This window comes from Sesamum indicum, linkage group LG7 (genome assembly GCF_000512975.1).
Source record: "Sesamum indicum cultivar Zhongzhi No. 13 linkage group LG7, S_indicum_v1.0, whole genome shotgun sequence".
Taxonomy (NCBI): Eukaryota; Viridiplantae; Streptophyta; class Magnoliopsida; order Lamiales; family Pedaliaceae; genus Sesamum; species Sesamum indicum.
In genome coordinates this window covers 1,171,729-1,185,134 of record NC_026151.1, presented here as the reverse complement: position 1 = coordinate 1,185,134, position 13,406 = coordinate 1,171,729, and the positions used below count along the sequence as shown (strand labels likewise).

General features: G+C 32.1%; 1 protein-coding gene across 1 annotated transcript in view; it reads left to right on the top strand.

Annotated features, from left to right (window-relative positions):
* Positions 205 to 13,406, top strand: part of LOC105165915 (chaperone protein dnaJ 10) — a 22,449-nt gene continuing 9,247 nt past the window's right edge. The window contains exons 1-7 of the mRNA XM_011085073.2: positions 205 to 351; positions 456 to 564; positions 2,826 to 2,885; positions 3,751 to 3,833; positions 3,952 to 4,111; positions 4,486 to 4,615; positions 5,299 to 5,457. Of these exons, the coding sequence (XP_011083375.1) occupies positions 478 to 564; positions 2,826 to 2,885; positions 3,751 to 3,833; positions 3,952 to 4,111; positions 4,486 to 4,615; positions 5,299 to 5,457 (679 nt within the window). The 5' untranslated portion in view covers positions 205 to 351; positions 456 to 477. The remainder of the gene's footprint in view (positions 352 to 455; positions 565 to 2,825; positions 2,886 to 3,750; positions 3,834 to 3,951; positions 4,112 to 4,485; positions 4,616 to 5,298; positions 5,458 to 13,406) is intronic.

The window sequence follows — 13,406 nt, the reverse complement described above, 5'->3', positions numbered from 1 at the left end:
TTATAATATAATTATAAAATAAATAATAACCAAATTAAAATAGTCTACTGTACACATACATTATCGATTGATGCAAGCAACAATAAACATAATTGAAAATGGAGTCAAACACCATTGAAAGTATTTTATATTCTAGGTGATGGTCAATATCGCCATTTTGCTATAATTTCATTACCATATATTTTCCCTTGCCGACACCGATAGACTAAATAACAAATCCTAAATCAAATTTATCAAGAATTCCTTTCGATCAAGCTTTAAATTTATTGTCATTTCGTGGAATCTGCTCGCTCAAATTTCAACTTTATGTCTGGCGATACATCGTGCTAACCTATTCCTTTTTGAATAAAGGTGATCTCATCATGCTGATTTAGTATACTATTTGGTATCATTTGAAACTTTTCTTATCCCATAATTAGATCCAATTTTCTGGTTTTTCAATTGGAAATAACTAGAGTAAAATTTCCTTCGAGATCAATGGTGAAGGAGACAGAATATTACGATGTGCTGGGTGTGAACCCCACCGCCACTGAGGCTGAAATTAAAAAAGCTTATTATGTTAAGGTATGGTCGATTAATTTGGGAATTTATTTCAAAAGATCTTATTTGATTTTGAAGAATTCTTTTTTATTTAGGAAAGTTATGTGAAGGTATTTCAGATTAAGAATTCTTTTCTGCTATTGAGATGCAACAGAATACGTTCTCTTGAGAAGAACTAATTTTGAGAATCTAAGTTTGGCATGAAGCATTATTTGCAATAATGCATGTTCAATCTTGGAAGTACTTAAAAATGATTTTTGTTTTCCATCATTCATTGAACCTAAGAAATTATTCTATTCCAAAAGTTTTGGTATGAGCAATGCTCTTATTTTTCTCTAAATCATCTCTGTTTAAATAAAACCTATGATCGTTGAGGTAGTGCAATTGTGTGAGTTTATCTTCAAGAGCACACAAAAAAACTGCAATTTCTAAGAAATAGAACCAAAGTAAAACTACATCTTTGATTGAAAACAATAGGCTCTTCAAATCTTAAATGATGACATCATTGAATTAATCATGGCATACTGTGCAACTTGAGGTGAACCTACGCTTTCTTGTTTTCTCATATTTCACACATAACAAACCAAAAAAGACTAATGAGGATCTTTTGATTTATTTTGTTCTAATTTTTTTAATATAATTTTGAATTCAAATTAAGATTTGATGTTGAAACAACTGTACAATTAGCATTCAACACACAGAGCTTCCTATATTTTGAATTACTATGGTGTTGCAACTTCTAAACTATTGCTTCTCTTTGATTTTATTTTCTTGTTAAAGTTGCTTTTTTAATCTTTGTCCCACTCTACACACTACTTCGACCAGTGAGTTTTTTTTTTTTCGTTTTCCTTCTTGGTGGTGATACGGGTAGGAGTGGGGTGAGGGTACCATTGAGTTGAAGAATAGTTCGGTTGTATTGATTGTACAAATATAGTTAGGGTGCAATGATATAAGGGATAGAGTGGACGATGATTTGTCAACAAACAAACAGAATGGGCACAAAAGGGTGGAAGGTTAATTGAATAGTGGTAGGTGCACTGGAGAAAAGGGCGTGCAGGATGGTTTTCATGGATAGAGGTGGGTTAGAAGGAGAAGTGATGAGAGATGGAATAGCTAAAGTTGTGGATTAGGGGAAGCTCTGGTGAAAAATAAGATGTTGCAAGGGTACAACGACGAGTTATTAGTTTCAATCATGCGTATTTGAATGCTTTATATTTTTATACAGGAAAAAGATGTAACACAAAACCAAATTCTTCTATACAAATTTTTATTTTTCTACGTAATATGAGCATAAGAAGTCCTCAAAGTAAAACCTTGAACTGTAATATTTTATTCACAACTTCACACCAACCAATCTTTTATGCTAATCATTATTTTTCAATCAAGGATGGAAATATCTTAATCCATCTTAAAAAGATTTATACATGACCTACATTATTAGTTTTACTTTATTCAATATAGGTTCTTTTGCTTGAATAATGGGTTTGTTTTGCATGCATCCTTCCACTTAAAATATTGCTAAGTCCTAAATGTATGTATGGTTTTGTGAAGAAAAAATGTGAGAAATATGAAATGTTCTACTTTTGCAAATTAAAAGGAGGAAAGAGGGTGAGAGGGAGACTATTTAGCTGCACTCAGTTTACATGCCTACTTTTCATGTTTGTATTAGGATAAAAGTATAAGAAATGAAATGGGAATCAAAATTATATTAGGTTAACGAATGAATTACGAGGTTTTAGTATTTGAAAAAGTATGTGAAATGAAAGAGGGAGAGAATGAGAAAAGATATTTAAGAGCTTAATATTGGGGTCTAGAAATGAAGCTTGCTGAAAAATGTGGAAATTATAGATATCTTCATTAAGATTTGCATCATAATTAGACTTTTTTTTATCCATCTTAACTAGGCCAATTTATCTTTGGTTGGTCTCTAAATACTTGATTTTATGTAAAGCTCACCTATGGAGCCTTATCTTTTGTAGTTACTTCTGATCTTCTAACTTGAAAAGGGAGAGATGTTTTGGTCTAATAAGAATTTACTGCAGGAGACTTCATATAAGGATTGTGAAAGTTCTAAGAACAAATTAATTGTTATTTTCTATACCTTTCTTTTTATTGGTATTCTTGAATGCTTCCCTTACATGCTCATTATTGTAATGTTCTTTCTTGGCGACGTGTGTGATCTTAATTCTTAAGTATTAAGAGATTAATATATTTTATTTTTGTGTTTTCAATGTTATTGAGGTTAATATCCCTTCATCAATTTTGGTTGGACGGGGATTTTGCAGGCAAGGCAGGTTCATCCAGATAAAAACCCGAATGATCCTTTAGCTGCACAAAAATTTCAAGTGAAATTACTAACTTTTTCTAATTTTTAGCATGTTGTTTTTGGCATTTTCTTCAAGTAGTTTAAGAAGTTAGTTTAAATCATGAATAGTGGGGATCCTTTGAGTTTTCAGTTTATAGAAAATGAGATTTTTGAATGAAGCATAGGAATGGCCTTTCCGTCCTTTCATAATCATATTAAAATATCCCATCAAGTTTCACATCTGACTAAGCTTAACTCAATATCACTCAACTTTATCTACTGAATTCTTTATAGATTTATTTATAGTTATTAAAATAAAATGATAGGAAAAACTTTTGTTCACTAATAAATTACCCCATACCTGTTCCATTTCTAGTCCAGCAACACTTGTTATCCATTTGATCAAAAATCTAAGTTAGAATACTAGAAACCATAATGTAGATTTTGCTATTTCATGAATTCTCAGTGTTTAAAACATAGATAGTGAATATTCCAAGTGCTGAGATATATAAGTCACATTAGATACTATTATATACATTATTGCACTCGAAAGAATTGATTCATTGTTTATTGTTCTTTGAGAATTTACTTTATTGGAAGAGTATCTCCAATATGTGGTAAAAAACATTAGGAATTGAATCTAACTTGTAGAGTAGTATCATATATTTAGTAACATTGACCTATAATTCCTGATAAAATTTATTGAAAAATTGTGAAGTTCAGTCATCCATTTGAGGGTTTTATAGATACTCATCAACTTACTACTATTAAACTAGTTCAAACTTCAATGGAGTCCGAAGAAAAGTGAGCTAGAGTTTTTTGTTATATTATATTCATGTTTGTTGTATATTTAGGGTTTTCAAAGCTTTTGCATTTTCAATTAAATGCCTTCCATTTGATAACAGATTTTGGGGGAGGCTTACCAAGTACTTAGTGATCCAACACAAAGACAAGCTTATGATTCTTATGGGAAGTCGGGAATTTCAAAGTTAGTTTATTTTGTAATTTATAAGTTGTTCAACTTTTTCAGGATCATGAGATTATGTAAGATTTCTGAGTTTAACATCCATTTTGAGAATGATTTTTATTGTTGTAATTCCTTTCAGAGAATCAATTATTGATCCTGCGGCAATTTTTGCCATGCTTTTTGGAAGTGAGCTTTTTGAAGAATACATTGGACAACTTGCCATGGCATCTTTCGCTTCCTTGGATGTGTTTGCAGAAGGTGAACAGTTCGATGCTAAAAAGTTGCAAGAAAAGTTACAGGTAAAAATTTTGATGCTTCCGACTTTATTGTATTTGCAATAGTAGCTTTCAATTGTTTGTCCATTTAATTCAAATCCCATGGTTAATTCAACTGAAGATTTCAAATTTATTATGCACTAAGAAGCCTTAAAACCAATGCATGTTTTAGAGACTTGTTCTAATATGTCATCTGTAATTGTTTGTTTTTGAGAAACCGAATACATGATTAAGGTGAAAAATTATTCCTATTTCATAAATAGGTATTTAGTAATAAAGGTCATATTTAAAGCTTTAGAGCTTATACTTTTTATTATAAATGTCTATTTAAGTATTCTATGTTGCATTCTTCTAATATATGTATTTTCTAATAAATAGTATTTCTCTTGAAACTTTAGACTGTCCAGAGAGAGAGGGAAGAAAGGCTGGCAGGTGTACTCAGAGATCGACTCAACCTATATGTCCAAGGAAATAAGGAAGAATTTGTTAGTCATGCTGAAGCCGAGGTGTCAAGGCTTTCTAAAGCTGGTAATATATCATCAATTCCGTCTCATAATATTTTTCCTTACTACTGGAACCTCAACTCATCCATTAGGATTTTGTATTACCTTTGTTCTTTTTTTGGTAACTTTTATAATTACTATAGAACTTTTCCTTTTCTATCATTTGAAATGATGATTTGCCCATATGTTTTGCTAAATCTAATACAAGAAATTCATCTTTTCTCAAAACACTTCAAGAAAAATAAGTAAAAGATTTTATTATAACTTACACACGTAAAACTGATGTTTGATGGTTCTTATGTTAATGTTCAAATAGTTCATAGTGTGACACTTTCCTCAAAGGAACTGATGCAAAATTTGCTACTAAAAAAGAGTTGTAGTTCCTGAAAACTACTTTGCAAATCATACTAAGTAGTGACTCATGTAGTTTGTTGGGAGCATACACAAATTCTTATTTCATAAATATGTGCAAGGATAAAAACTGTCAATATAACTTATGTTCTAAATCATAAAAGAAGGTTATTCAGGGTTGACCGATTGTTCACACAACTATTTTTCTACTCAATTCTCTTTATTAGGATATGAATATAATTGATCATTCTTACCTCTATCATTTGAAATTAATTATTTTTGTCTTCCATTATTATGTTGTATAGTGATGCATTTAAAGAATCCCTATTTTCTTAATGACTTGATATTGTTTCACAGCTTATGGTGTAGATATGCTAAGTACCATTGGCTACATTTACGCAAGGCAGGCAGCAAAAGAGCTTGGGAAGAAGGTGATCTACTTAGGTGTGCCTTTTGTTGCTGAGTGGTTTAGGAATAAAGGACACTTTATCAAATCCCAAGTAACTGCTGCAACAGGTTAGCCTTAATATTGATGATTTTACTAGAAATTTCTCATGGTTCTGTTTCATTGCTAGAAAAATGTTTATTTGTTTCATCTTAATGTGTCTACATCATGTTCATATTTTGCGTATTTATATCGTGATATTTACTATTTTGGAACTTTTACTTATTGGAATTTTTGGATTTTAAAATAATTTCAAACCATGATTTAGGTACTTCTATCTAAAAATTGATGTGACCGAGTAAAGAAGTGCGAATTTGTAGAACCTAAGAATTTTCGATCTTGGTGAAGAAATTATGAATTTCATGACACAAATATGAGATTCATAATAGATTATTTTTCACAAGCTTACATAGTTCAAATGCAAATAATGATAATATTTTTCCTTCCTTTTTCTGTTTTGTAATGACACAATTAGTACCTGCATTTCTTCATTGAACTTCCAAAACATACTCTCATCTTCACCATTCACCATTTTAACCACTGTTGTTGGACTAGCTCAGTAACCTCTTGACATGACAAAGTAACTCTTAGTTCATCAAAGTTCCACAAAATAGACCCCTTCTTCATTAACTTCCCCACCAGCTTATAGCATCCTACTACAAAGCCTACATACCCTTACACTAGCTATATAGCAACGACTTTGTGATTTATTTTCTATAATGATCATCATAAATAATATTCCTCAAACATATAGGATATTGTAGTATGATTTATCTAACAAGTTACTAAGTTATTCTCTAATTGTAAATGTGACCAATGTATGGTGACTGTGTTGTTTTCTAACTACAATATATAACCCCATAATTTTGCTTGATAACAACTCCATAGTTTTCTTTTAACATATCCATAACTATTATTTTTTTGCATTATACTATGTATGCATAAAAATAATTTATATTGGGTGATTGACTTCAATCTCTTTCATTTGAATCTACTTAGGAATATCTATGTGCATCTGTGTGTGTATTTTTATATTAGCCGTAAACATATAATTTTTTTATACTCAATATTTAAGGACTTGCAAGCCAGCAGGCTCAATTGTCTAGTTCTAGACTCTTTGGATCTACTGTTCTCTTTATCCTGACTAGAGGAATATGACCTAACTTTGCATGCCGGATCTATGAGTTTTGTCTTGATTGTCCATTTTTACTATTTTTTTGAGAATTCAGAATCCAATTATGGGACAGCATTGAAACAATTACATAAACAACTTAGCATATTAGAATAAGAGTTCTTTTATCAAATAAATAGCTTTAGTTGACTGAAAACATGTAATCCCAATTGTCCAATAATAGAAAAATATAGTATGATCATGTTAGATTACACAGTTGTATTCTATTAACTCTATCCTAACAGATCATTAATAGTTAAGTTGTAATTAGTACTATTACCATCGTAGCAACAACCCTACCATTGCCAAGCTTTAGGACCACCATCTTAGCCTTCTACTCCTTTTCACCACGTGCAAACCATTTGCAGATATGAGTTTTACAGCTGGTATCCAATACGCAAAAAGTAGAATAGTAATCATGTTGAAGCTCAATAAGAAATGTACCTTGATTAGAGAAGGATTTTGAACATTGCCTTTTTCAATGTCCTTTTTTAAGGAAATTAATGCAAACATCTTTTTCAATACTTAACTGTCGAACCACCTTCCTCTTTGCTTTGCCCATGCCCAGTGGGGCAACAAGAGCATTGGAAGCTCTTGCAATAGTTAATTTTGTCTTACCCTTCTTTCTTCTCCAACATTCGGCTCCTTTGTCTTTTGCCTTTAAGGTTGAGGCACCCCCAACTAATATTGATGGCATAAACTTTTTAATGTTGCCTCGTGCTGGACAATAAGGTTTATCAACTAATGAATAAACTTATCAGGCCCATTCATGTTATAGTTCATCATAAAGGGACCGAAGGAGGGAGAAAGAGACTGAAGGATCATATTATGTACGTCTCGTGTCAAAAACAAAATAGGTCTTTGAGCTTCTCCATAAGGGATATATAGCATCTTAATCCCAAGCTCCTGTATAGAAGACCCGTGTATCATCTTGGTCCCCAAAAATACTTTTGTGGCGTCATATCTAATATGCCTATCTAGAGCTGCAAAAACCTATGTCATGTAGGGGATTATCGAGCCGACATTGTTCAATCTATCTTACTACTTATGGATCTCATTTGTCGTGGATGCCAGTATGACGCTATGGACCTTGTGTCGTCATCATGCCACTTTTCGAACATTACACATTCTTTAGGCGTTAACTTCTTTGGCAAGGTCTAAGGAAAGATCTTATCCAAAATATAGGTTTGATTCTCAAAATGAAGGACAATCCTCAGATTTCTCAACTAATTATTATATTTTGTTCCATTAATTTTATTAGCCTCAAGAATAGTAGTGAGTGGATTCTTAAACATTACATCAAATGGAAATCGAAATTTAGTAGATTATCGTAATATTACTCGATCTTCAGTCATTAACCCCTCTCACTATATTTTAAAAAAATTCCACCTTCTCAAGTGGAGTTTTCAGGAAATAATTTTCTAATAGACTTGGAGTCTAGAAACGTAATTTTCTATGCTCCGCTTTTATGATTCAAATAGAAAAAGACTTTGTGTAAGATAATCTATACCATTCTTATCCAATGAGATCCCAAGTTATTTTGTCTTGCCTCTTCATGTGATTTCAGTGGCTCCAAGTAAAACGCGCTACTCAGTGTTAGATCTGATCCATCAACAAAAAGAATGTTTCAACTATAACCACCACCACCACCCCCAACTCGTAAGATAGAAAAACAAGAATATTCCATTCCTTCACAATAATAGTGTAGCTTTCTTCTATTCCAAATGTGTCATAACTCTTGAGACCATGAATGGATGAAAGTAGAGTTTAGACACATTGTTGTGGATGGAATGCTTGGATTTAATCGAATCATTTGACTTTTAATCTATTATGGGTCTAATATTTAACTTTGACCATCTAAGTGAGAACTTAATTAAGATTGAGACCTCATCGTTTAAGTCTTTTTGCATGCTTGGGTATTAATATTGAAAATAAAGAGATGCATTGTGTGCATTCCAAATACATTACACATTAAACATTAAAATATATATTCAAAATATAAATATGCAATAAAAGCCCAGCACGCCCCAGTTGGATGATCACAAGTCCAATCATGTGAGATCTAATAACCATACAGTGGATTATGGCGAATTTAGAGTGGCCCACACTATTAAATAATTATAACCCAGTATCATTCCAATGGAACTTGTTACACATTATAAAATTATTACCCAATATTATTCTAATGGGCCTTGTAACACCTTTCGTTCTTTCGGGATCTCTATGGTGCACTCCATCTGATGAGCCTCTTCCTGGGCCTCCACTGCTACAAAAGTGTTTCCTTTCATTTATTTTTAAAAAATAAAACCTAACATCTAACTATACTCGTTACAATTTGAAATAGAAAATCCAATTATAAGTTGGGGGAGTGAATAGAAAGGAAAAAAGCAAGTCTTATTATTTAAAGGCTAAAAATAAAAAAAATATAATAAAATAAAGAGGCGCACAGGCCCCACCTAGCATAAAACTAAACCATACATATGGGCCATGGGCTATGTGATCATCCCCATTGTTTATCCATTAAATAATAATTACATATTTATATCAAATATAAACAAGCTCACAAAATAAAATATATTCTATTCATTTATTCACATGATATCCAATGTAAAAAAAAAACAATAAAATAATTATATGCAGAAAATTACATATCAATAATCTATTAAAAAGGACATCTAGTATCATACATCCAAATTACAAAAATATTTTTTTTATTTGGAAATTATTTTTAAACTAATTAAGACTAATTTAATTTTAGAAAATTTTAATTTAACTAAAATCAAAATTAGCCAAAATCAATAATTTCAATAAAACTTATAAAAATTTAGAAAATCTAATTTTTCAAGAAAGAAGACACAAAATTGGCCAAGTCGTTTGATCACTGTAGATTGGCAGCAGACTAACGGTCCGAGCAGGGCCCGCGCCTACTGAAAAATTAAAAGATATGTGTGAGTTGTGTATTATGAATTCAAGACAAGAGTTAGACTCTTTATCCTTAAGAAGATTATTGCCCCATTTAGACGCTAACAAAAACGGCAATTTGTCTCACAAATAAAAACGACTTACAATCTCAAAGTAGCAACACTATAGACATTGAAAAATGGCAAACCAATGATATTTTAGAAATCTATTAATAAAGGACAAAATACTCTTATCGCTAAGACTTTGAAACGTTATAAAATGCTTTTAAAGTTGATTTACTGAAAGAATTAATACGGCTCGAGAACGCAGCAAAAATATTAAATAAAAGAAATTAAATTTGATTTAAAGGGGTGTTCCCTTTAAACTTTCAAGCATTTGGTGTTTTCAAATACATCATTAAAAAAAAAAAAGAAAAGATGCTTGAACAAGTAGCTAGAGGAGAAAACGAAATAGTACAAGTATTCACCCGAAACACTACCTTTTTATTTATATTAATTGAAACACAACTAGTGTTGTTCCCTATACGTTCACATTTAGAATTCACTAGGGGTGGGAAATGGGTGGGGTGGGTCGGGTTGGGTTGGGTCCAAATGAGTCGGGTCCAAAATGCGTTGGGTTCAAAAATGAATCTAAATGAATGAGTTCAAATGGGTCGGGGTGCAAATAGGTTAGGTCGGGTTAGTATAAACAATTTTATTAATTTAAATCTAAAGGTTTCAGAATTTCACACAATGAAAAGAAAATATGATAATATTTGAACTATTAAAAAAGGTAATTACTACTTGTAATGTAATCCGACTAAACTTGTATCACGTGTCATTTATGTCTAATGACTATTGACATTAAGATTTATTTGTTAAGTCATCAAGTAAAAAAATATGCTAAGTATCTAACAAAATGCTATATTTTATCAAATAAATCATAAATATTTTGAATGCTCATTTTGAATGAACACTAAAATGTGCAATCAAGTTTTTTATATTTATTGAGAGATAATTTTTATATGTGTGTGAGAGAAAGAGGGTAGTATGTGTGAGAGTGTATGTGTATATGAAGAAAGAGGGAGTTGTGAGAGTTTTTTTTTGTTTTGTGTGTGTGTGTGTGTACATGTGTGGAGAAAGAGGGTTGTGTGAGAGAGATGTGAGTGTGTGTGTGTGTATAAAGCAAGAGAAGTTGTGAGCATATTTGTGTGTGAGAGAGACATATGAGAAAGATGTGAGAGAGTGTGTGTGTGTATATGAGGAAAGAGGAAATGGTGTGTTCTTCTAGATTTTTTGTTATTTCAATTTATGATTTGAACCTGTTAAGACCCATACTAAGCCCATTATCCACCCATATCCAACTATATTCAACCCATACAAAATATAATTTTATTTAACTCCAACCTATATTAATTCATTTAAAAATGTAACCAACTTAACCCAACCCAAAACTGGTTGGTTGAATTGAACCCATGAGTTTTAACTCATTTTGTCATCCCTAGAATTCACACCAAAATTCCTCTATGTTGTCCACACCACAATATGGATCAAAATTTAACTCTATTAATAGATAGAATTAAACAAAAAAAGAAACAAAATCCAAACAAAAAACAACTAGTTAGTGTACTTAGATCCTTCAGTTCTACGCTTGAACGTAATTCAATTAGAACACTCAAAGAGAGAATATTGTTTTTCTCTAAGAAAAACAAAGATGGCGTGTATTTGTCTTTTCAAGTAAGAGAATTGAATGTATTTTGTGTGTTCGTTTGTTGTGGTATGAATTCCAAATTTGAAAATCAAGTTACCTCCAAGGTAACCTCTACACACCCATGCACATTTAGTGCATAACCTTCAACCATGGTTGCACACACCTCCACATGTTGCTAGCCACGATGCTCATTCGATGGAGGAGTTGAGGAGTTTCAACTCCTCCTATTACTTGCATTCACGCTTTAGGCTTGGACTTCAAGTTATGGATCGAATTTGGTTCAATCAAATTAAATCAAGCCAACTAAGATCCATTGGGCATTAAATTAATCTAATTAATTTCAACCCAATTGAAGCCCCATAGTTCATTTAATTCAATTGAATAAACATAAGTCCAAATAATAAATTATTGATCTAATCAATTAATTAAATCAAACCAATACATTAATTCAATTAATTTTTAAATCTTAGATCATCCATCAAATGGACTTTCCCAATAAATGATTCAATTATTTATATTTGCCTTAAATTAATTTAATCTAATTAAATTAATTTGTTTCTTCTAAAATTAATTCCAAATTAATTCCACCAGTTTCATAGTGATTTATGTGTAACTCTTTAGGTTCAACCTCAACTAGACTTGGCTTGTGTCGACCATAATTAATTAATTAATTTAGTTTAATTTAATTAATTATTTTCAATTAACCATTAAGAAAAAATGCCTGTCACAATGGGTAACCATATAGCATCAGTCTATGGCACTTGAAACTATGTCAATGTTAGCATGAACAAATGGGCTCAAATTCATACAAATACAATCGTTTTGTCTACCGTCTCCTAGCCTTACTCTAGGACATGAAATTGGATGTTGTTTCCTATTCTTGACTAGAAAACTACGCTTAATATTGACAATGTGTATACTTTATTGATGGATATAGGAAATCATTACCTATTCGTCCAATCACTATTCCATAAACTTAAAGATTTAAACCATCTCAAAGCCCATAGGAGACATATCCTTCGTATACTGACAGATGAAAAATTCTATCTTGAAAACCATCATCCTTACTACATACTCTGATTGCACTAGACAAGACTAATAACGACCACAACAAAAACATAGTCATCTCTCTCTAAATCAAAGTTACAGCCATTATACAAATGCGACTGTCATTAGTCCTCAAGTATGAGGACTGGAGCCGAAAATTTCAGTCATACCGATCAATCCTCTAACGCTTCCATATAACAATCCCCATGACTCAATTCAGCTAGATCAAAGTTACAGCCATTATACAAATGCGACTGTCATTACTCCTCAAGTATGAGGATCAGAGCTGAAAATTTCAGTCATACTGATCAATCCTCTAACGCTTCCAGATAACACTCCCCATGACTCAATTCACCTAGATCAACAACCTTGTCAAAAAAACCCACTAAAACTATATAGATGCCCTATGTTTATCGTTGATGAAACACGACACCCATCCAATGGATGCAGTACTTAGTATAAGTCTCTACAGGACCCTTGATGCCCTGGATCAAGGTCCTTGACACCGTGTCTTGAGTTCCTCAACTTGGAACGTTTAAGATCAATTCTCAAAAGTTGGTTTCATAACTGACATCTAATGTGCAACCGACTACATGGGTTTTCTAATTGGTCTGTGTGGATTTATTGTAACGTTAGCACAAGTAAACGTAAATAATAAACATAACAAACACATAGTGTCATGGATGAAAATTTACTATATTCATCAAGTTAATATTATATTAATAAAGATTACTAAATAGTTGTCGAAATTTCCATCAATTAGTTTTACGGTCACTTACTCTGACATTAGTTTTCTCTTGTTGAGACCATTCACATTCCGGCTTGCCATTCTAATCATTAGGAGCCAAAGTGGGGTTGCATGCATTAGGACCGCAAGTTGCATACACCCTTCCATCACCTTCATCGGCCACTTCCTGTATAGCCTCAAATGAGTTGTCTACCACAATCTCCTTCTTATCCTCCATTAGCCATTGTGGCTCCTTATTTAACGTAGGTGGTTACACCTCATATGCACATTGCACACTGTTCTCACATTTTCCATCCCTTGTCTGCTTCAGCACGAGCTCATGGATAAGTCTTGGCCTTACTTTCTATTTCTGCACATACACTTGAACATGTGGTTTTCGCGGTAGCCCCTATTCAGTGGACACTCCTATTCAATATGGCCCAAAGATAGGCACGTTCCGTACT